The 24,114-nt window shown below is 38.2% G+C and overlaps 1 protein-coding gene across 5 annotated transcripts in view; it reads left to right on the forward strand.

Moving 5' to 3' along the window:
* Positions 1-24,114, forward strand: part of astn2 (astrotactin 2) — a 153,441-nt gene that overhangs the window by 38,517 nt on the left and 90,810 nt on the right. For all 5 annotated transcript variants that reach the window (XM_077622471.1, XM_077622469.1, XM_077622468.1 and 2 more), the window contains exons 3-7: positions 1,845-2,262; positions 14,776-14,928; positions 19,596-19,703; positions 21,051-21,197; positions 23,515-23,682. In XM_077622471.1, the coding sequence (XP_077478597.1) occupies positions 1,845-2,262; positions 14,776-14,928; positions 19,596-19,703; positions 21,051-21,197; positions 23,515-23,682 (994 nt within the window). The remainder of the gene's footprint in view (positions 1-1,844; positions 2,263-14,775; positions 14,929-19,595; positions 19,704-21,050; positions 21,198-23,514; positions 23,683-24,114) is intronic.

Here is a 24,114-nt window from a genome sequence, read left to right on the forward strand (position 1 = left end):
GAAGTGAATTATGGGAAACCACGCTGCTCATTACTCATCTACTCTCAGACGGACTGACAGCTGAAATTAAACCACTGCTCCTAAGCACTGTGTCTTACTTGACACATTCCATTCCCCACCATTCATATTCCCATTTATGTTCCCAGGACAGGCATTGTTTTAGTTTGCATATTCCAAATATAAATCTCCCTTTTTTAATGTTTGCATTGGTAATTTTTCTCTTTATTTTCATGTTACTGCCATAAACAATGTTGGTTTACTTCAAAACAAAAGCAAGTGCAGCATGGTTGTTGTGCATCCGCAAGAAGATTAATGAACACGTTTGTCTTTGCCACCAATCGGCCTAAGGCCGCCTCCCCATATCGGCACAGCATGATTTATAGGCATATACACACGCACGAGGTGAGAGTGGAGAGGGAGGTGCTGTTTTTCCTCGTGATTATTGTATTTTAAAATGTTGTGATGAATGACCCTCCCCGTCTGAATGTTTATTTACAGTTCAGTTTCTTTATGCGGTCGTTTACCGTTACTAGCCCACGCTTTCATGTACTGTGCACAAACAGGCGTCTTTCTTAACACCTTATTCCACGTTTCTCTGGTATTATAGACATATGTCACCCTATAATCACATTGGTTGCTCGCAATCTCAATCTGTTGAAAATGACACCAATATTTGCCCAGATGAAGCAAACCTGTTTAAAATAGCGGAAATACATGTTCTTTTCCATATTTATATTGGAAAATGTAACAAACAAATACTGTTCTTACTTAAACAGTAATACAACACAAAATAAATATTATACCGCAACATCAACGGATTATGTCCAATGCTACCTACACGGATCGTGGTTTTCTATCATTGGGAATTTAGGACTTAGGCGGCTGGACAGCTTTATTGACGACTCATGCCTTTTTACTTTTATTGAATTCAAGTAAAGAAATAAAGTTAATCCATTCAAGGTTACTTTCTTTTGATTTTGGAGCATTTCCAGGTTACTTCCTATTGATTCTAAGGAATTCCCATTTGATTTTAACTGTTGATATTGGGGATTTTTTTGTGTCTCACTGTTCATTTCAGTCATTCGATTTAGGTTTAGGTCATTTAGGTCTCTTTCTGTGGATTTTGGGTCACTTCTGTTTTATTGGTGGCTTTCTTGTTGATTTTGGGTTCATATTGTTGTTTTGGTGGCATTCTTGGGTAATCCCCTCTTCATTTCAGGTCACTTTTTGTTCATTTAGGTTTAATTCTCTCTTGGCTGTGGATTTTGGGTCACTTCTTGGCTGTGGATTTTGGGTCACTTCCGTTTGTTTTAGTGGCATTCTTGGGTCACTTGCTGTTTATTTTGGGTTCATAAACCATAGTAATGGTTCCATTGGGTAACTTCTTAATTGTTTTAGGCTAATTCTTGTTCATTTTGTTTATATTCTAGGTCTGTTCCTTTTAGATTTTGGATTCCTGTTGTTAGGGTGGCTAGTGGTTAGGTCACTTTCTATATATTTTGGGTATTTCCTTCCTTTTGTGTCTCTTCTTCACTTAAGTTCAATTCTAGGTCACTTCAAGTTGATTTTAGGTAGTAGCCAGGCAACTTCCTGTACATTTTCGATTACTTCCTTTTGATTTGATCATGGGTTATTCTTGATTTCTGGGAAATTGTATTTGGATATGCACGAGTGGAAAGTAAACCCTGTGATCATTATTGTTCACTCTATAATAAAAATAATAACAATGGATGTCCAATCCATTTAATGTGAGAGGGAGTGTTTTTAACGTCTACATGTGATGATTAGAATTTAGTTTATGGATTAAAGATTTATTTTTATGTATTTTTAATCTGCGTCCTTAGGGTGGTCTCATCGCCCTGCTCTTGCTCATCCTTCTCTTCACCCTGGTCCTATACACCCGCCACCGATGGTGCAAGCGCCGCAGGATCCCCCAAAAGAGCGCTAGCACGGAGGCCACCCACGAGATTCACTACATCCCCTCGGTACTGCTCGGACCTCAGGGCCGGGACAGCTACCGGGGGTCACGGGGCGGCCACCAGCACGGCAGTTCCGTCATCGGCGTGCCCATCCGTGAGACGCCGATCCTTGACGATTACGACTGTGATGACGAGGACCCGGTGGGACGCTCGCTGAACTCCACTCCTAACCAGTTGCACAACAAAGTGAATGATGGGACGATCCAGAAGGACTACGGAATCGGCATCGACTACGGGGAAGATGTCAAGGAGGATGACCTCACGCATTCTTTTCACAAACGAAGTAAGTGCAATAGTGATATCTCATGAGTAACACTGAATAATTAGGTGACCTAGAAAATCTATTATTAAATTTAAATGCATTTTTTGGTTTGTTCCAAGAGGATTTTCTTTTCCTTCGCTAACACTTGTATATATTTATTAAATCATGATTTTTTTTCTCCCGATAATTATTTTTATTACTACTTTTCCTTGACCCTTTAACACAAAAAAGACAAAAATGGAAAACCCTTAACTAAGAATATTATTAATAGTATATCAACATTACATGAAAGGAGTCATTTATTTATTTATTGATTAAGTCTTCTTAAATTTCTCATCTGTTTTTTGATACGTTTGCATTTTCGATACATTTTCTATATTTACTGTTATTTTCTTTTTCCATATATAATGGTTAATTAACCCTCAGTGCCAAAGACGATGATAAACGACTAACCATTTGGCTCTTTTCTTCCTTAACACAAATTGTCACTCATAGTTGTCCTATCCAGTTGAACTCTCCCAGTTCAAACAGATTGGACACCTACAGTCGCCAATTTATGTCATTTTATTTTAATCCATTTCCGCTCCGTATTGGTTGTACTCTTCTCATGCCCAAGCTCCCAGATGGTCAAGCTGCAACTTAACATTGGCTCTGGTTAGGACCGCCCACATTTTCTCTGAGGACAGCATGAATGTACCACTCACTCACTTTTGGTCAAATATTGAAGGGAATGTGCATTCGGCTTCCTCCGTCAAAATGTGTTTTTTTTAGGTTGACCAACATAATGGCCATCTGAAGAAATCATAACTACAATATGGTCTACGGCAAAGTTAGACACTTCTGTTTTTCTTTTCTTTTTTAATGCAATATTGTTCATTGTATGTGAACTAATTGCGAGGGCAGACACTACTGTAATTCATTGGCTGACAATGATGTTAATTGACGCCCAATCCATTTGAAGTGAGAGGGTGGAGGCAAATTAACTTCCGCTTATTCGCTCAAATTGATTGGACATCTCCAAGTGAGGAGCTCAATTAAGTTCATGTCATAAGCATTAAAATTCCTTTCAACACCCTGACCTAAATGACCATGTTGGTAAGGGCGACGTTCCCATCAAGCTCAATGCATTTACATTAAACTTTAATCATAGATATCTTATTCCTCCAGATTTTTAAAATCCTATTTTTGAGAGATTGTTTTCCTTTTAAATTCTGCATTAAAAATGAGCAATTGAAACAACGTACAATTCTAATAATCTTTCTTTTAGGTTTGATTTTAAACAAAATGTCCTATTCAGGAGGCCCTCAACAAAAATGAACCAATGTTAGGTTCATCCATAGATATGCTTTAAGATAAGGAAGACATTGGAGGCATATTCTGCTTTATCTTGCAAGAGAGAATCGATCCTGACTCGTCTTCGTCCCAGATCATTCTAAAGAACCGAATCCTCTCCTACCATTTCATTGCATTAGTCAAAACAATTATGGTTATCTATTCAAAATACTTAAGGTCAGGAATCAAAACAATTGCATAAGAATTCAAACAAGCAAGCATCCATTCAAAACACAGGAATCAAAACAATTGCGAGTCTTTTCGAAGGGCGAACGGTATCGCCACCTGCCCCGGAATCCAAGTCAAAACAATTAAGAGTCCTTCCCGGATCTTCATTGTGAACTTGCGACTGGGTGAGAAGTCGAGGTTTCAAAACAATTTTGATAAGTCCAACTTGATAGAGACATTTCCCTTTGTTTATCAGGGTTGCAAGCAGATGTACTAAAGTGACCCTTTTTAGTGTCAATAAGCTAAGTTGAAAAAAACATTTCCAATATATAATAATGTATAAACCTAAAGAAACCGAAGCAGATATATAATAAACCCAACAACCAACTTAAAACCGATTACGGACTAAAGTTCTTTTTTTTACTTTGCCATGGCAATTCCAGCTCAAGGTGAAATGTGTGCATTATTTGTTGAGGTTTTCTATTCATTAAACAAATAAATACAGACAGAGGCATTCTTGACATCTAAAGAACATTTGGTAGCTGAAAGTCTTTTATCAGTCACATTTCCACCAACACAGTTCCTTATATGGCAGAATTGTTTTTCTGTTGGTTAAATTCGCCGATTTTCATGGAATGCAAATTGTGTTGTATTATGACTTGTGACAATAAATTTGGAAAACCGAACAAGGGCACTGATAGTGAATTGAAGTCTCTAAATATTTTTTTCCTTATCACACAAAACTAGTTGTGTGTAAAAACAAGGCTTCATTCTCTTGACAATCCAACATTAGTGTTGTCAAAAGCCCCAAACCATCTATATTGAAAAATACATATCAGGATATCTTATTTGATTGCCAAGGTATCAATACTGTTATTTATTTCATTTTAAATATATTCTTAATGCATAAATTAGATTTTGGACTAGTCTTGATAGCAATGGAGTTGCATTTGAATGGACAAATGTTCACTTACCCCTCCCAGTCACAAATAATTGGACATCTAACACCATCAAAGGTGCTAAAAATGAATATCCTCTCAAATTAAATTGATTTCTATAACTTGTTATTGTTAGTGGAGTTACAGATCACTTTCTGTGCATTTTGGTTCGATTTCTATGGTTTTTAGGACATTTCCGGGATACTTCCTTTACATGTGGGGGCATTGATTTTGTGAATATTTAAATTTTAAAAAGTCATATGAATTCAACAAAACTGTAGAACTTTTGACATTTTGAAATGTGACTTTTTTTGCAATTGAATTTTTTTGTGGGGAAAACAATTAAAAACATGTTTTGTGTGAATGCTAGAGGTACGGTTGACAAAGAACTTGCTTCGCGTGACTTTTTGAAACATTTGTAAGATTGGAACTGTGTCAATCGGCCAAAGCGTGCAGGCTGGGATAGAGTGGACGAAGAAAACTATAAATAATATATGGAGGGAGCTTTACTCTGCAAAGCGTCCCGTTAACAACCCCTCCTCCACGCAACTGAGCAACCAATGTGGTCATTTATAGGCAGGTGGGAATTATTTGAGGGTAAATCAGAAGCACACTGCCAGGAAGTCCAGGTATAGCATTGACAAATGAAGACTTTATAGAAATCTGATCCACCATCAGATGTAGGTTGGTCAGGACAAACACAAATATAAAAATAAAAACCCTTCCCAGTACAGATGGATTCATCGCAATCAATATATGCAAGTTGATTGCGTGAACCTTTCAGTGAGATTCTTTTGAACTGCGGCAGATTTTGCAGTTCACCCACAAAATGACATTTAACAGAGCTATAATTAAGTTAGCATGCTACTTTCCACTGCTGTGAATTTTAATGTTTGACAAAAAATAACACAAAAGACATAATTGGTAAGCAGACTGAAAATGTCTATTTTTCATGATTTGTTTTTAAACAAAAAAAAATGCTTTGTTAGAAAATGATTTCTGCAAACTGCACAATACAATACACTGAGTAGGACTCTGTGGAATTGGAGTGCAGAGATATTATGCAAATATAATTACAACATGGTGCCACTTTTTCAAATACACGAGATGATTCATTGTACACAAAGCCAATTACGTTAATTTACTACAATGCAAAGCAACATCAGTCTTCCTGGAATCGCATGTTGACCAATGACAGGTTGCAGGAAAATGACATTTATAAATTATCTGCCGAGTGTGCTTTTTTGAAAAAATGATGGGGAGTCGATTTCAATTTTATGTGTAGCGGATGGGATGTTGATCACTCAATATAGTGATGTAGATCTTTCTTTTAAACTCATTGGCTTCCTTTGACTGCAATAGACATCCTAATGGTTTGAACTGGAAGGGCTGGCAGCCAATTAATGAGTGTTCATACAGGCTCCCGATTCTAATGGATTGGACGCCTACTAGTGATGTACTCATTTAAGAATGCTAAAACTGGGCACATGATTTACCATCTATTATCGCCAACCACACTGAAGGCATTAAACTATTTGTGTTTTTATTTCAAATTATAGTTTTGGTCAAAGCGGGCTCAGCAGTGTGTTCTGGCTGCACTTAACATACTGCCGACGTCTGCACATGAATGAGAAGGACACGTGTCCATTTGATCCCTTTAACTTTTAAAATTGCAATGGGCCACTTACAAAGGCCATCAAAATTGCATGCAAATTTTAAGACCGAACATTTGTGCTTTCTGCTCGGCTGCTTTTCTTTCAACCGTCTGGCATCAGCACAATACCTCCCTCCCTGCGGAGCAAGATGGACTTTACTTTGTTAATTGATTTAACTTTCTTATCCCAAAGGGACTTAATTAGACATGGGGTAATGCGACATTATAGTCATGCATGGTCAGATGAAGACTCAAGGCGTTATTTAAAGAGCTACTCACTCATTTTTCATGTAAAAACACTGTCATTTCTATAAGCAGGCTTCCAAGTTCAGAAATTAATACTGCCTTTCGTTGTATTTTAATAAAAATAGGTATGCATCACAGGTGTCAAGCTGGCAGCCTGGGGGCTAGATGTGTCCAGCCACATTACAGACACTGCTAAAGCCTATCCCAGCCAACTATGGGTAATAAGCGGGGGACAGCCTAAGTTGGTTGCCAGCCAATCTCAGGGCACAATGAGACAGACAACCATACACGCTCACACTCATAGCTAGGGGTAATTAATAGTGTTCAACTAGCCTACCCTGGATGTTTTTGGGGGTTTGGAAGGAAACCAGAGTACCCACGCAAGCTCAGGCAAAACATGGAAACTCCATATAGGAAGGCCGAAGCTTGGGAATGAACCGTGCTCATAATTGGGCACCGTGCCACCCTTTTCTCAATTAATTTTCATAATTTAGTTTAGGGCAGCCCGGGGTACGATGGTTAGGATGTACGCCTCACAGTTTTGACATTGAGGGTTCATCCCCAATGTGGAGTTGCATGTTCCTCCATCCCAAAAACACGCATGATAGGCTGATCAAATACCATGAATTAGGTGAGTGGATGCACACGAATGGTTGTTTGTCTCCTTGTGCCATGTGATTGGCTGGGAACTCATTCAGGGTGTACCCCTCCTGCTGCCTTTCGTTAGCTGGGAGAGGCTCCAGCACCCCCATGACCCTTGTAAGGATTTACCCCCTTTTTTGTTCATCATTATGGAATTTATATACAAAAAAAATCATGCAGACTTTGGGTTCAGATTTGAGCTGCATTGTAATACTAGTTGTATTTTAGAATGATTTTTCTTTTGTCAATGTTGAATCTGGCTGCCATTGTCCACTTAAAGCTTGTAATCTAGAAACATATGTCATTATTATAATAGTATTAAATTCCTTGTATCAATAATCTAGCATGATGAGTTTATACACAGTCCTATTAAGCTGCGTTAATTCACTTTGATCCCAGTTAAGTTTCCACCTGTCTGCAGTAGGTCTGGGTTTGGTTTTACCTCTTCATCCTCCTTCAGCGTGAAGGGACACATCCATATTTTATCGTGGCCCTGTGGCAAAAGAAGCGAGCTATAGATAGCACGGGATCCATGCGACATAAACAGCGGCAAGACCCTCAAGAAACCCAAGTGCTGGCAAGAGCAGCAGAGTGAGGCAACAAACAAAACAGGCCACTGAAACTGCCAGTTTTCCAGCGATAAGGAAATGACAGAAACCTGAAATGCCCCGTTTAAAATCCCAGTATTCATAGAGATGGGAATAGGAAATTATCATTGGAAATAAATTGTCCATTTTACAAACCATGAAAGTATTAGGTTTGTCTAAAGTATTGAAAACTATCCAAGATTTGAATGCTTAAATGTGCGATCCAGATATGCTATTGGATTGTATTGATACTCTTTGTTTTAGCAGAATTTTTTTGTCATGGAATCAATTAGATTTTGCACTTCTCTTGATAGTAATGCTAATGGAGAATATTTTTGTGTTTTCCTTGCACTGGCTACAATTAAAGACACAAGATGTCCAATTATTTTTGACTGGGAGGTGCTATTGGCCATCATTCAGTCAAAATGGATATCTAGCGCCCTCAATTATACTTAAAAATAAGCATTCAGAGTTCTGTCTCTCGAGTTTAAGACTGTGAGCTACAAATTTTGGGGCATTCTTTGTTAATTTTATGACGTGTGAGTATTACTTCTTGGTGGTTTTTGGTGACTTTAACTAAACTTTGAGGCACTTGGTGTGACGTCTCACACTTTGAATCATTTGCTATTTTTTGTGAGGCATTTCCACGTGACTTACTGTTCACTTGCCACTTCCTGCTGATATTGTGGGAGCTACTAGGGCTTTAGCCTGTAAATTTAGAAATGATTAATTTTAGAGGTAGTTTCTGGGTTCCAAACTGTTGATTTTAGCTCACATTCTGTTGATTCTAGGTCATTTTCTGATGTACATTCTGGCTTACTTCCTGTTCATTCTGTGTCACTTGGAAGTTTTTTTTTTACCCATTTGTGTTCACTTATAGAGCTGAGCAGGTGCAGCAGCATACGTTTTGAAAAATAACACGCAGTTGAAAATATCATCAGAGTAAAAATCCTCTGATTTGGTCTAGTTTTCTTCAGCAATGGCTAAACAGCAATATCTTTGGAAAAGTAATACTGGTCTTTGAGGCTGCATGAGTATGTGTTGTAGAAGAATGTAATTAGTGCCATTCATGGGGATATGTGGCAGAAATACGTGGCTATGAATTTAAATTAGTTTGTCACTCGTAGTTAACATTCGTTGACTTGTTGGCACCCAGTTCACATGGATTTGGCGTCTATCGCATCTACAGCAGCCCATGAATTAAACAAAGAATGCTGTCTATGTTTCAATACAGAAATTATTGCTTTGACTGGCCCAGAATGTACCTTTTGAATGCAGTGCCTCTCTGATCTGTGAACAGTCATCAATGTGAACGTTGCCTCAGGAGTAGTAGGGAGTGCCAGCAATAGTGTAGAGCACACTCTCCATCATCTTCCATCTTTTCCCCGGTGGCACGGAAAAGCATTGGGATGCCTTTGAGCTTGTCGGTTTCCGGTTTACGACCCATAAAAATATTAGAGGTCAGCGAGAGAATTCTTGACACATTGTGTTGCTTTGTAGTGCAGCACGATTGGGACTGAACTGACTGCAGTCCTTTCCATGTTTGATAGTGAGAAATTTGAGACAAAGACACACTGCCTTGGCCTATTCTCTATTCTTTATTCAACCGTTAGCCCATGGGATCGTGAGCTGCATGTGGCTCTACGATTGTCATGTATACTGTACACTATGATCATATCTTATCACTCATCCGCAATGTCTGAGGAAAATGGTAGCTATAAGAATAATAATGGAACCACCTTAGTGTTGTGCTGGTTAGGGGTGTGACAATATGTATATATGGTGATATTTTGCATCTCAATGGGGTATTGATTGTTTTAAAAACATGTCACTGTTTAATGACAAAACTGATAGTTCACCACCAGAATTCTCCATTAGAACAACATTTTCGAAAGACTTAACCATCAAACACTTTTGAATTATGATAAACTCAGATAATTTAAGATAGCGGTTTATTATTAACAAACTAGTGGTCCCATTTAAGGATGTCCTGATGTTTTGACTTCAAAAAAAGTTTTTTGTTACTATCATTACTTTCTCAAGACAAGTAGTCACACTCTGGTCATTTCTGCTTATTGCAGGAGCCAAAAAGCAGTCACTAAAATACACAACTTTACCGGATCCACTCAGATATCAATCATGTGGCTAAATGAGTAACCGCTCAATACTCCAAAACTAGCCGTATCAGGTTATGATAATACACTCACAACTTCCATTCTTACTTAACTGGTTTTAGGTCATCTGAAGGTGACTCTATCGGTGATATCTCAGCGGTTTGCCCACACTATCCATGGCTAAAACGAAAAAAAATAAAAGCTAGTTTAAAATGTGGTTTGTTTTCATAGCTAGAACTCATGTTCATGCTCATCTCCCTTATTTTTATGACACTTCATTTCGTTTTTCTAAAGCATGTAGGCATCTGTCTCAAAACCAAAACAGTACAAAACATGTCCATGTGTACAATACTACATTCACAAAAACACGTGGCATCTGTTCTGCTTCCGTTTCATTATGCAAAGCACTCCATGCATGGAAAGTGCTTTCTAATTAAAAGTAGGTATTGTGATTTCAATCAGTGCTTGATTTTGAGTCTTGTGTTGTTTTTTCTCTGTGTATTCATGTCATATATGTAGTTATTTTACTATATTTTATTTGACCTTGTGATCCTAGGCTGGCGAGCTTTGGATAGCTATTTCGTAAGAAATGTGGTTATTTCCAAATTCTACTCTACAGGACCCACTAATGCAATGGTGCATGATAAAATATTCAAAACCCCAGATATTTTGCAGCACAGTATGTATTCCGTTGCTTGCCTCAACACTGCTCGGTCCTAATTTCTTGTTTCTCATCTTTTTTAGACACTCCCCATATATCATGCATCCTTTGTCTTACCAACAATTTGGTCTTTGTCTTTGTGATCGTCTTGCCGCTTAGCCCACTCTCATGTATCTGTCACTTCTGGAAGCAGCGGCATGAGTGCTTCCTCAGATTGGTACACTCAATTTCTTCTATTGGAACACTGGCACGTCGGATATTTCACATAGAGTATCAAAGGCTTTGGCTTAAAACACTTTCATTTCATCCTTATCGATTGGCAGCGCCATCATTTGCTCTCCAAGGCGTGAAGGAGAAGGCAAAAACAAGGCAGGACTGACGCAACTTGATTACCATGCCTGAGCTCTGTGTGGCTGTGTGAATTACTGGCAACACTGAAAGAAAAACAAAAGTAAAGTTGTAATTTATCAGGTTAGATTTTTTTTCTCCGCCATGTAGACTATTCTCCTTCAAATTAAAACAGCAGGGTACCAATGGTTTTCAGAAACTATGCGAGCCAGTTCCCTTGTGGCTGCCTCAGCTTGCTTGAATACAAATAGATCTCAGCTGGCAACGGAACACCAAAATAAAGACTGATATCAACAGTACAAGTATGCATGTGAAAAAGATAGTGGACTTTCAATTCATCCCTTCAGAGGTCACCATGGTGAAACTGTAGAATCACCTATTAGATTTGACATCCACGTTTTACGCCAAATGCCCTTCCTGACGCAACCCACATGTGGGAATTGAACCCGGGCCACCACGACAGCAGCGGTGGGCTCATGTGAAAAAGAGTTGCCTTTAAATTAGCATTCAAGCAGTAACTCATTGGTTGCCATTGACACCGCTTAACGTCCAATTCATCTTGACTGGTGGTGCGGATAAACAAAACTTCATTCTTACCTTCCAGTCAACATAAATTGGACGTCTAGTACCGTCAAGGGTACTGAAATATGAGCATGCGGAGCCATTCCTCTCAGTTTAAATGTCTAAATGGGTCAAATTTTAATGGATTATTTTAATATTCAATAATACTTTCATTAATTCAGTGTTTTAATACATAATGTCATTAATGACATAAAATGTTAATTAGATAAGGCTAACTTAAAGTTGTGTCAATTACGCCGTCGGTTTCACCAATGCAGAGGGAAACCGTGATATATTTTAATTGTACAATTTCAATAGTTATGGATGATGTGAGTTTTGGTGACATTTATTTTTGAATATTCTTTGACAATTTTCTATCATTTGCTTAGTGTGTATAAAACTTTTGTTGCAGCACAACTTGATGTGTGGCACTGAATGAAATGTTAGATCGTGAAAGTAAAATAAACTTCTGAAAGCGAATTAGTGTACACGTTAGTGAGCGGCTTGGTTTCCATCAAAAACGCGAGGGAAGATTGAGGTCAGGCTACATTCAAATTTTGCTGACCTCCTGAAAACTCTTAACCTCGAGATGAGTCGATTTAAAGCACTATAATCCAGATTTAGAGCCTCATTGTTAACTGCTTCAGTATGCCTAAGGGTCTAAGGCTTGGTGGGAGAACTTCCGATTGTTATTTAAGCTTGCTGACTTTAAGCGAAAAGGAAACATTCAATTCTGAGTCAGAGAGAAGTAAGGGTCAACTATTATTATTGGAGCGTTAGAAATATAGGTGTGGTTAAAGGTTTTGTGTCTAGAGGCAGCAATTCCGTAGGCTGTCTTCGCGATTCTGTTAAATTTATTCTCAGTTTTGTTCATTATGCTCTTCTGGGAGCAGTAAGTTCATGTCTTTTTATTTTATCAGATGGAACAACGCGTCCTGAATCTCTGAACATTTTTTTCTCCCTGCGAATATGAAAGAACAGATTTATCTAATGCATAAGTAATAACACTTTGTTAGTTGTATTAACCATTTTTTTATATTTTCCAACGGACCACTTATTGACTACTAAGTACAAATGACTATTATACAGGTGATACATTGACATTAATATTGCACAAGTTGAAGAGGGATTCTGGTTGAGAGCAGTGTTGAATCATTCGATGCGTTGGAAGGAAAAGCTGCAAAAAAATCGTATCCGTCAGTCACTGACACGGAGGATGAAATTGGCTCCAGGCCCCCTGCAACCCTGCACTGGATAAGCATTATTGATGATTGATGGGCAGATAGCTGGGTTGATGGATGAAGGCGTGGATGCAGGATGAATTGTTTCAGCAACACACCGTAGTTTGATCGTACCTTTTTACGGCTTTGCAGTGCTTTATGAAAAAAATGTAGTTATCTTTGTATTTTTATCCAGGAAGCATTTTGCATGTAGACCAGTGTAATTAATCATGATTTGAAAATAGATCTATTTACTTCCTTAGTTAAAAATCTTCAAATATAGTTTGATATCACCACCAGAATGAGCTGTAGATTTTTTTTATAGACTGTAATTGTTCAGTGGACTTCATTCATATAAGCACTTATTCAGTTTTTATTTCAGATTGACTTTTCACTACAGAATCTAATAAATATAACTAGAAAATGTGATTTCTAGGGAAATTGCGTGAGCATGCGTTGGTTTCCCATGGGTCACTATTGTGGCATTTTTGGGTCATTTATAAATTATATTCATATGTTCCCTGCCTACCGGCGTCTGAGAGGTTAGCGTGTCGGACTCACAGTTCTGGGGTCCTGGATTCGAATCCATTATAGCGAGAATAAAAGTATCCAATTCAATCAAAGAAACTAATGAATGTTCCTTGCCTACATTTGTAGTGAAAGGAAAATGTACTCCCACTGTTCATATCTGTAGTTATAGCAAATTAAGTATGCCAGAGTCTAAAGAGATTGTTTGTATTAATTGCCATTTAACTGTTGCATAGTTTAAATTTGTAGAGCATTTTGACATTTTATTCACTTAAGCATTACTTTTTCCTCGCCTTTTTGTATTTACTGAAGTGCTTGATTGTGATTCAAATTGATTTCCTGCAGAGAACCCACTTTTGTTAGATGTATAGATCAAAAAGTGTTTATGAAAGCCAAGGGGGTGTTTGCAAATAGCTGAGTGATCTTGTGCAAATTTATAACACTCGCACAGAGTAATTTAGACTGAAGTCAGGTTGTTTTGCAGTATAATTATATTTGCTATTTTCAAAACAATGTGAACATACATACATGGGCTAACATTTGGAATTGCAAAAGTGGTAAATGTTCAATTATAGAAAATAGGGATGATTTTCATAATTTCAGACCAGCAAACATAATGTTTTTGTATGAAAGTGAGCACTGTAGTTATCTCAAGAAATGCTCTGTTACTCTGGTTAGTTTCTAAAGAGAAGTAATTGTTCTCAACAGACATGTTTGCCTAGTGGTTTGATTCACAGGCAACCATGGTACTAAAACATGCGCGACTACTCCAAAAAGAACCATATCAGACACCAATGCGATAGATACTAAGTATCAGATCGGGACTTTACCAATATAAAATCTAATGCTGACATTCCTGTATTTTTTTTCAAAGGTTTGGCCTATATTTTGGGGAGCTTTGCTTTGATAACAACCAGTCAAAATAGATTGGACGTCTAGTGCTGACCATGGTAGCCAATGAGTTGATAAGGAAGTAAACCGAAAATGACCCAAAGGAAGTGACGTAAAATCTACCGGAAGTGACCCATTAGAGAGATGGCTAACTATCCCCAAAAGATGCAATTTCTTCCAAAATTGCATCTTTTAGTTCTTTGCAAGATCATCGCAATATGGCAGCTGACTTTGATACCCTCCCTTTTGATCTTTTGTGGTTTGAAAGTGTGCAGGACAGCTTTTTCTCTTAACTATACAGTCACTTTGCCCAAAGCAAGGTGTTCTAGCCTCATCAATCAGAATGACTAAGACCGAACCACACGAGGATGTGTTGGCAGAATCTTTGTTGACAGATGAGACAATCCTGAATTGGTGAAATCCTTTGAACGCCCTAGACCCCCTCCCCAAAAAAAACTAAAAAATATGTGCGTGTGTACATATATATATGGTATAGATGTATATGTTTAAACAAGTCAAAACAAGTTGTTTTAAGAATACCCTAGAATTAACTTTAAATAACATCCCCACCCAAATTTCATGAAAACACATTTTGACAGTTATGATGCAGCTGACATTTTTACTCATGTCATTCTCTCCCACAGCTATTGACCCAAGCAGGGAAGCGGTGGAAGATTTGATGCAGCGCTTCCAGGACAGCTTCCGTGTTCCCAAAACTCCGCCAGACATTTCTCGCTACCAGCATGTTACCCACAGTTCATCCACTGGCCGCAGGAGAATTCCCAGCCTCAACAGGGGTAAGTAAGCATACCAGAATTTACGTGAATATCCCGTAAATATGAACTAGGGGTGTCCCCGTCACATATTTTTCATTCATCTGATTTTAAGATTCTCTGATACCAAACTAAATTTACACCTCCACAGTTTTCTAGTGATCTCATATCATACATTTCAGTATAAATGTGCACTACTTTTCGAGACATTAGGAGCACAATGGGTCTTAATAGTCGCTCACCTGGAAAATTCCAAAATCACTTGTGTCTGCTCAGCTCAGCCCCACAGCTGTTAGCCTGCCCTTACTTTGTTGTGTCATTAAAATTCTGGTTTGGAGTTTTGCATCGGCATGACAAATTCACACTCCTGTGTCAGCATGTATTACCCCAGTTTCTTGCTATACCAACCATCTTTCACGTAGACTCCTCAAAACATCAAGATTAGAGTTTCACACCTGTGTGCAGTACTATATACCCCATCTTTTTTCTACCATCCTAATTTCATTTTAAATATAAATTTAATAATAGTAATAAATATAAAATAAGTTTGTGGCTGATACACTTTTGCCAGTGTGTAGGTGTTATTTTACATATACTGGGGAAATTACATCTCCACCATATGTGCATTTTCTAGTGTCACATAACAAATCACCTCATGTGAATCCATTAAAGTGACTGACGTAAATGGTTTGATTTTGCTATTTCAAGATATTTTCCCACGCATTTCGTAAATTGATACAAATCAGGAGCTTTTCACATAACTGATATAGACCCATAAATGTGGATGATGAAATATATCTTTGATTATTTGTTCAAATATGATATATGCATCGGGAGTTGAGAGTGTTGCAATGACAATGGTTTGTTTTGATTAAGCCACTGTCGCAAAAGATTGTAAGTAGGCGGGCATCCTGATAAATTGTATTTGTTTTGGCCATCATGCATGCGTGCAAAAATATGCGGAACAGCACAACACCTAGGTCAGATGCATCAGAAGTTAAACACAGGCTTTACTTTAAATCCCTTTTTTCCTGAATTGGAAGCCCACCAGATGCTCTCTAGCAGCCTGTGCTTGGGTTTGATATCAGTCTTACCAGATCCTCTTTAGAAGTACATGCCAACAAAACCTACAAGCAAGTTATCCCACAACAAATATGATTTACATACTTAAACGCACGGTTCATTATGCAACATTAGGTAATGACTTATACATGGATGGATGAATATATAGATGCACTCATACACACATACAATTTCAGTAACAAGACACAGTTTCTTAAAAAAGTGAAATGTTTAAAAGGCAAGGAATGTCAAAAAATATTTGCATTGCACACACATGGTAATTAAAGTGCTTTACTTTGCATGAAAAATCAGGAGGACAAAATTAAGGAGCAGAAATAACAACATTTTGTCAGGCAGTTTTTTTATTTATCAGAAACAAAGAACAAACATTACACATTAAATATTAATAAATTAGACAAAATAGGAACTTCTTAATGTAACATATTACCATTTTTTGTACAACTATAGCCTAAAAAATTCAACACAGGCTGTTCGAGTAAAAGAAAATATTATAAAAATGTTGCCCTTGCAGGCCCAGCCAAATATTGAAAAAAAGTGTGATTTATAGTCCAGAAAATATGTTATGTCCCAGAAGTCACGTGAAAAGAAATGCATTCATTCACAAGATTATTTCAAGGCACCGTATTTTCACAACTATAGGGCGCACCGCATTATAAGGCGCACCCTCAATGAATGACACATTTTTTTTTTTTTCAAAATATAAAGCACACTGGTTTATAAGGCGCCCTGTCTATTATGGAGAAAATTTAAGAGTTTTAAGTGTGCCTTATAGTCGTGAAAATACGGTAACTTTAAAATGCCATTAATTTCCATTACAACATTGCTTGACCATAAAAACAAACTTGCACGTGTGTAGGATTTAGGGATTATTCATGGAACAGAGTTGATTGCTAATTTGACCTTTGCACATTCAAAATAGCCAAAAGAACATCTAAAAACGATTAGGAAAAGATGAATGATTTTATAATAATTTAATAGTCAATTAAGTAATTATGCCAGCCGTCAAGATACGTTGTTTCGCAATGCCTAAGATGTTTTTTTCTGGAATTTTTCTACAACGCAGACTGCTCTTATTAGCGCTATCAGTTTCTCAGATGCCATGTTGTGCATACAAGTGACTAATCTGCATACTCCCCCCTTTTGTGTGTGATCTTACATGCTGTCTTGCATCGAGTTTGACTAGGACATATTTAGCTAGTGTCAGAGAGCCTGGGATGTCGCCCTAATGTGATTATAGCCATGTGAGGGCCGCTGCCGCTGTCAGCTTCATTTACGCGCTCACTTTGTCCCTAGACGAGCGCACGTGCTCTCAGCGTGACTAACGCACTTGCAAAAACAGACTCGAGTTGACACTTGCTATAATTCCAACATCTGTGGGTTTAAGAAAAAAAAAATCAAAATCAAAGTGCCACCGAAGTCACGTCAAACTTTGCATGCCCGTGTGCGCAAAAGCCTTTCATAAACATGCAGTATTTAGGAACATGAGAGCCTTCAAATGCAATATATATATATGCTTGTGGTAGAAACAACGAATTATGTGTTTCTCTTATATGGTGCAGAAATTTCTGCTCAACTTGTATATATATATTTTTAATTTATAATTCATTTTCTAAATTTACATTAAAATATTGAGTTTTTAGTTGTAGGGTATCTCATTTTTAGATGCATTCGTCAATTTAATCATTTACATTTGTATTTTTTTTAAATAATACTAATGCTTCATGTTTGTTTGTTATATATAATGCATAACACATTGGGCTTCAACAGGATTAACCCTCCTGAAGGCAATAACAATTGAGGTTGTTGAGCTAATATGAAATAAACTAATTCGTACTGTCTTGCAGCTGTCAAACCTTCTCAAATTTTATTGATACATAATCATATGGCCTCTCAGGAAGAGACGTTACTTTGCCTGGGGAAATTATGTCGGTTTTTCAGTGAAGAAATAGAGGCGAAATACATTAATATGCAACAGTATGGATTAGATATCATGCGAAGAGCGCTAACCTTTAACTGAAAAATACAGTTATGTTTTATGAAGTTCTCTTCCTTGAAGCCTGTTTTCCTTACTTCCAATGTAATCAAATATCATGTTTGTGTAAAGACAAAGATGTACAGAAATATTTAATTATTGACCAAATTGACTGCCATTGACCGCGCTAGACGTCCAATTCATTGCCAAAAGCGTAATTTTTAGGGGCAAAATAGTCCTGTTTTTGAAATATTTAAAAGCTTGCACGTTTTGTGACTTAATGTGGAGGGAAAAAAATAAATATATGTGAGTAGCTTTGCTTTGTAAAGCATCCCTCAAATTAATTACGAATATGTTCTTATTTATTGTTGCGCCTTCAGTACCGATGTTCTTGTCAGTATTGCCAATTACTAAGAAATAACGCGCCGATATTTTCAACATGTACTTTCTGAAATCTAGTTTCCAACCATTGGTGACCCTAGCAAAGCTGGCCACCAGCTTTGCACAGAGTTGTAAAAAAGGAGCACCTGTTACCCTTTCTAAGATGATGATACATGTCCAATCAACCTTTTGCTTTGAATTTCGATGAGTTTATTACTATCATATGTCCAATCTGTCAAAACATGAGAATGGCGTTTGTAAACAGGTGTGTGGATCGAAAATGTGAATTTTTGGTTGTCACAAGACTACAATGTTAAATTTTGGACTACAAGGGCCTGGCGTCCACTTATGATGTGGACGTCATTCTCAGAAACGACATCATGTAAAATGATAATTCTTTGTTTTTAGACTCATCAGGTCCCAATAGACTAAATATCAAAGATAAAATAAAAATGCATGCCTTCCTTCCTGGGTCTTAGGAGGTTAAAGACGTGATGCCTATCGGTTTTCTGCTGATGAAGTAGGATAACCTTATGATGACGATCTCGCTGATTCATGTCATCTGGTAAAGCATTGTATTCTTACTTAAATAACCTTAACCATTAATAGTTTTTACAGATGGAGATTAGTCGGACTTCTCCTAATACTCCCTTTCCATTAAAAGAGATAATGGCCATTTAAGAGAGTTGGGCTGATAATATCTGGAGGGTTATGATAGAGGGCGTATGTGCAGTCTGTCAGATCTACTGTAGATGATAAGTCAATTGTGTTTCCAGGCTAATGGAGCGGTTTGATTATTATAACACTATCGGCATCATTTGGAGATCAGACTAAATAAAAATAGTTTCGTACATATTTTCTTAGTTTCCTTTTGAGCAGCACTGTTGCATTTTTTTAACCGCAAAATTAAGACGCTTGTCATTCGCTGCCAATAGACATAGAAATGACCCGAATATGCGCCCAAATTAACCCATTTTAACTCAAGTTAATATTTTTTAGATTTTTGTAACGTTTTCAGAACATTTTCTTAAAATGGGAAAACTTTTATCAAGTAAGAAAAGAAATGCCAGCTGTCTTCAAATGAGGACAGTGGGTTTAAAATGAGTGAAGCAAAGCATCTCTCCACAATTACTCTAGAAATTGCTTTTTCTTGTTACTTCATAAAGCGCATGAGCACTCTTGTCCCTTAGTCATCAACTGATTAATTCATTTTTTTTATTTTTTACTCCTAACCATCCCACCATATCTCCTCAAGGAACCGCAGACTTGTTTGGTCCTCAAGGAGAATCAGGGTCAGAACCCGAGGATGACAACCAGATAAAGTTTTACACCGAGCAGAACAGAGGACGGCGACGCAGCAAAGGTGAGAAGGAAGATGCCTCGCAGTCGCCGTGAGATGGGAAGGATGAGCAAGGGGAAGGAATTTAAAGATAAACACGTCAAGCTCTTAAGCCTGAACACACATTTGCTGTTGGCGCTCCCGTGTACAAACACTGAAGTGTGTCGGGTTTGCGTCCATAAAGCAAATGTTTGCTAGCGTGAGTGCACATTCTTTTGTCTACTCAGTAGGCTTTTATAGTAATTGAGAGACCCCATTCTCAAGCCCTGTGACATTACCCGCAACCCCAAGGGGATTAGCTGGCCCAGCACTTTTCCTGAAGGCTGAACACTTTTGTCCCTTCCCACTTTCATTCATTCACCATCCTCATTCCTGATCCCTTGTCATTGACCTTCAGATATTTTTAAGTCTTGAGTTTTACAAACAGCATACAAAGATGCAAAACTACACAGCCAGTTGAAGCGTCTGTTCTATCATGCGCACGGTCAAAAACAGAGAGTTGGACATTCCCGTATCTTCACTTTGGAAAATAGGGACTGCGGCAGAGCCAAAGGGCATCCAAAATAACCAATGGTAATGTTCTCAATAAAAATAAGACATTCCATCACATCCAAAAACATATACGTTGTTCACTCGTCCCTCCCAGTCCAAATGGATTGGGCGTCCACCTTCGTCAATATATAATGTTCGGTTGCGTTAATAACTATTTCCAACGTGTTCCCTGGGGATGCCTAATGCTGGTCCTATTATTTATTCATTTTTCAAACCACTTATCCTCACAAGGGTCACAGGGGGGGCTGGAACCTATCCCAACTAACTATGGGAACCAGGCGGGTGTGTCAATGGCCAGCCAATCGCAGGGCACAAGGAGACGGACAACCACTCATGCTCACACTCGTACCCAGGTGCAATTTAGAGTGTTCAACCAGCCTACATGCATGTTTTGGGATGTGGGAGGAAACCAGAGTACCCAGCGAAAACCTACACAAGCTCTCCTACCGCTCTTTGCGTTTCTCCTTTGTATGTGTTAAGTTGGAAGATATGTAAATACGGAAATTCTTGTACACGTCTTACTCGACATGCATGTTTTGGGATGTGGGAGGAAACCAGAGTACCCAGAGAAAACCCACACAAGCTCGGGGAGAACATGCAACATTCACACAGTGAGGATCCACCTTTGATCAAACCCTCGATCGCAGAACTGTAAGGTCGACACTAACCACTCATCCACCGGGACCTTATCTCACTGTGTATTTTATAAGTGCATTTTGATAAGGATATAGATATCCAGCGATATCTGCTTATTGGTTGAAGACTCCAGTCAATGGAAATTGAGAAAAGCGTCCAACTTTGTCTCTTGTCTGCCTCCAGGACAACCTCACAGCCCTCTAAACAAGGTCACCCTGACGCTGATTACCATCAGCACCTGTGTCGTTGCCATTGTCTACGCCACGCAGGATTCCTGCCCACTCACAGTCAAGGTCACACTCCATGTACCTGAACACTTTGTCGCAGATGGTAAGTAGAAGCCATTCATGGTACGGGTCTGCACTGGTTTTCCGGTCATCAATGCTCGGCCGAAGATTTAAATGGCTGGGCAATATAGGTAGCAAACATTTAGGCTGAATATAGGTATCTAAAATATACTCCCGATATTTCTCTCCCAGGATATGACATCTCACGAAATGATTCAATGAACAGTCAAATAAATAAATGATAAAGCTCTTTCCTTTAAAGAAAAATGCACATTTGGTCAATAATTAAATGTAAAATTATTTGAAAATTAAAGCTCAGTAAGGTATTTGAACTCCTTAGATTTTTACCATATAGTGTAATTCAAAATCACATTTAAAAACATATCAATATAATTGAAATATTGATATACCGTCTACTCCCTACTAACTACTCATTTGAGGACAAAGTTATTGTCATGCTACTCTTGATATTCAACGGTGTTATTTTCTGATGTACACCTGCAGTCGATGGTTCCCCTCCCTTCTAGTTGGAAAGATCCTGAAGTTTTTATGAAAATGATTATTTTTTTAGTTGTTGTTCCCCTGCAAAAAAAAATTATGAGCAGCAGAAGTTGAGAAAAGCAGCAGTTTCTAAAAGCTTATAGATGTCAGCGGGGGAGTGAGCGGACAGGTATACAAGCTAACAAACCTGAAAAATAAAAAAAAATCTAGACAGAGGTTGAGTGCTATGTTTTTCTGTCTGTTTGAGCGTGCAAGGGAGGCGTTGGGAGGAATAGACCACTGCGCCACAGCTTCCAGAGGTAGAAGCCACACTTTAGAAATTCTGTATGGTGGGGAAATAATGAGAGATGGAAGGAAGTTTGGAGACAGGTGATAAGGATGTGTATCGGTATAAACAACAAACGTCGACAGGAGAGACTAATGGAACACAACACTACAACAGACAGGAGAATGGCAAAAAAAGATTGGCATAGTGTGAACATTCAACAATGGGAAAAAGCCAGAAAAGGCGGAGAAAATATTAAAACCAAGACTTTTTACTCATCCACCACCAGCTAAAGCCTTTTTTTTTTGGGTTCCAATGTCTTTGTTCACAACTATTCATTGGCAACACGTCATGTCACTCGGTGAAAGCAGTTTTCAGTTAAATCTTTTAATCAAAGGAACAGAATAGGCTACTTACCGCCCGCTCCTCTCAATCCACTTAGCCCACATCGTGGTTCTGATAGAGAAAAATAGAGGCTTAAATCGGAAGTGTTGGAGCAATTTCCTACACAACACGTATAAACAATTTTTCCTGATAAAAATGATTGAATTTCGTGGGAGAAAATAACAAAAACGGAAAAGAAAACGCAGGTTCTCACAGTAATACAACTAAATCACACCCAGTAACGGACTCTGGGTTCCTATCCAACAGTGAAATGGGATTAAAACTGAACATGTAAACACAAGTGCCACATTCATCTTGTTAAGAGTCCAAATCCAGTGTTACAATAGTTATATAATCTCACATTTCACAGGTCTTGTTTGCATGACGAAATATACTCCCTTCCTTATTCACATTGCCCAGAGAACACCGTTAGTATTCACCCACGCCCAAATGTAGTGTAAGGGTGGAGAAATAATTGCTACAGGCAAAGTGAAGCCAACACAGCAGGCTGGCTTCTATTCTCAAAATGTGTTTGCAAGGATCTTTTTATTTTTCCTTATGTTCAACTGGTTGTTTTAGTACCTCCATCTGTATTCGTTCTTCCATGACTTGAAAGGGAATATTAATGCTCACTTTTGTGTCCTACTGAGACTCTGGAATAGGTTTTAAACTGACCTTTACAAGGCGACGTGCACTACCTCCGAATGCCTTTGTCGGTGTACCTACCTTAACCATAAAAGAATCTTTATGTTCAGCACGATCTCCCTGGGCACCTTCATTGAAAGTAAAAGTCGTTGGCATCAATTAAGGATAATCTTGTTCAGTGATCAGAGTTTAATGATAGGCCTGGGAGGAATAAGAACGAAAAGTAACTCAGTGCCAATAAGCAGATTCCCTCCACTGCAATTATCAAGGAGCTTCCATAAATACACACATTATAGGGCTTGCATTTTAATACAGTGGCTGTATAGGAGTGGAAAGAGTCGCAAAGAAATTAGCTCAGGTAAATGTACTAGTGTAAAACTGAAAGTGTCACTGTAAAACTAATTAAAAGTCCCTTAATTTTTTTGTGTATATGTGGTAGGGGTCCAACAAACTGTGACTTTTTTAAACTGCTCTACAGGAGTTGGAATACACGCAAAAAGTAACAAACATTATAGCAAGTACTTTTAATAAGTACGTATGTGTATGTTTTTTTTGTCTTACACAGGAAGTAGCTTCGTTGTCGGTACGGGCAGCTTCTTGGACGTTTCCAACTGGCTCAACCCAGCCAGGCTCATCCTTTATTATCAGACCAATTCAACGACACAGTGGATCCGAGACTACTGCGGACAGAGGACCACTGACCCCTGTGAGCAGATTTGCGATCAGAATACAGGTTAGTGAAAGCAGACACATGCAAAATGATCCACGCCTTTGATTGAAATAAGTCATTCCAAGCAATAAATGGATTGACGGTCTGTAAATCTTACTCTCTTACCTTGTTGTCTTTGTAAATTATATCATTCTTCTATGCTATTAGCGGCGATTGACATCCACTAACTTGGGCGTCTATTGCCGTAAATGGCAGCCAATTACTTCACTTGCAAGCTGGTCCAGTTGTAGGAAAAATGTTGCAAGGGTTTCCCACAATTGAGTCGTAATATACTACTAGTTACTATGTGGACAAGGTAAAAAGTTTCAGTTTTAAAACTTTGAAGTTTCTATTGTTGGTGATTACAAACACAAGTAAATTAGTTATTTTCATTCATTATCCATACAACTTATGGGGGGTGCTGGAGGCTATCCCAGCCAATTGCAGGGCACAAGG

Source organism: Stigmatopora argus, chromosome 16 (genome assembly GCF_051989625.1).
Source record: "Stigmatopora argus isolate UIUO_Sarg chromosome 16, RoL_Sarg_1.0, whole genome shotgun sequence".
Classification (NCBI taxonomy): Eukaryota; Metazoa; Chordata; class Actinopteri; order Syngnathiformes; family Syngnathidae; genus Stigmatopora; species Stigmatopora argus.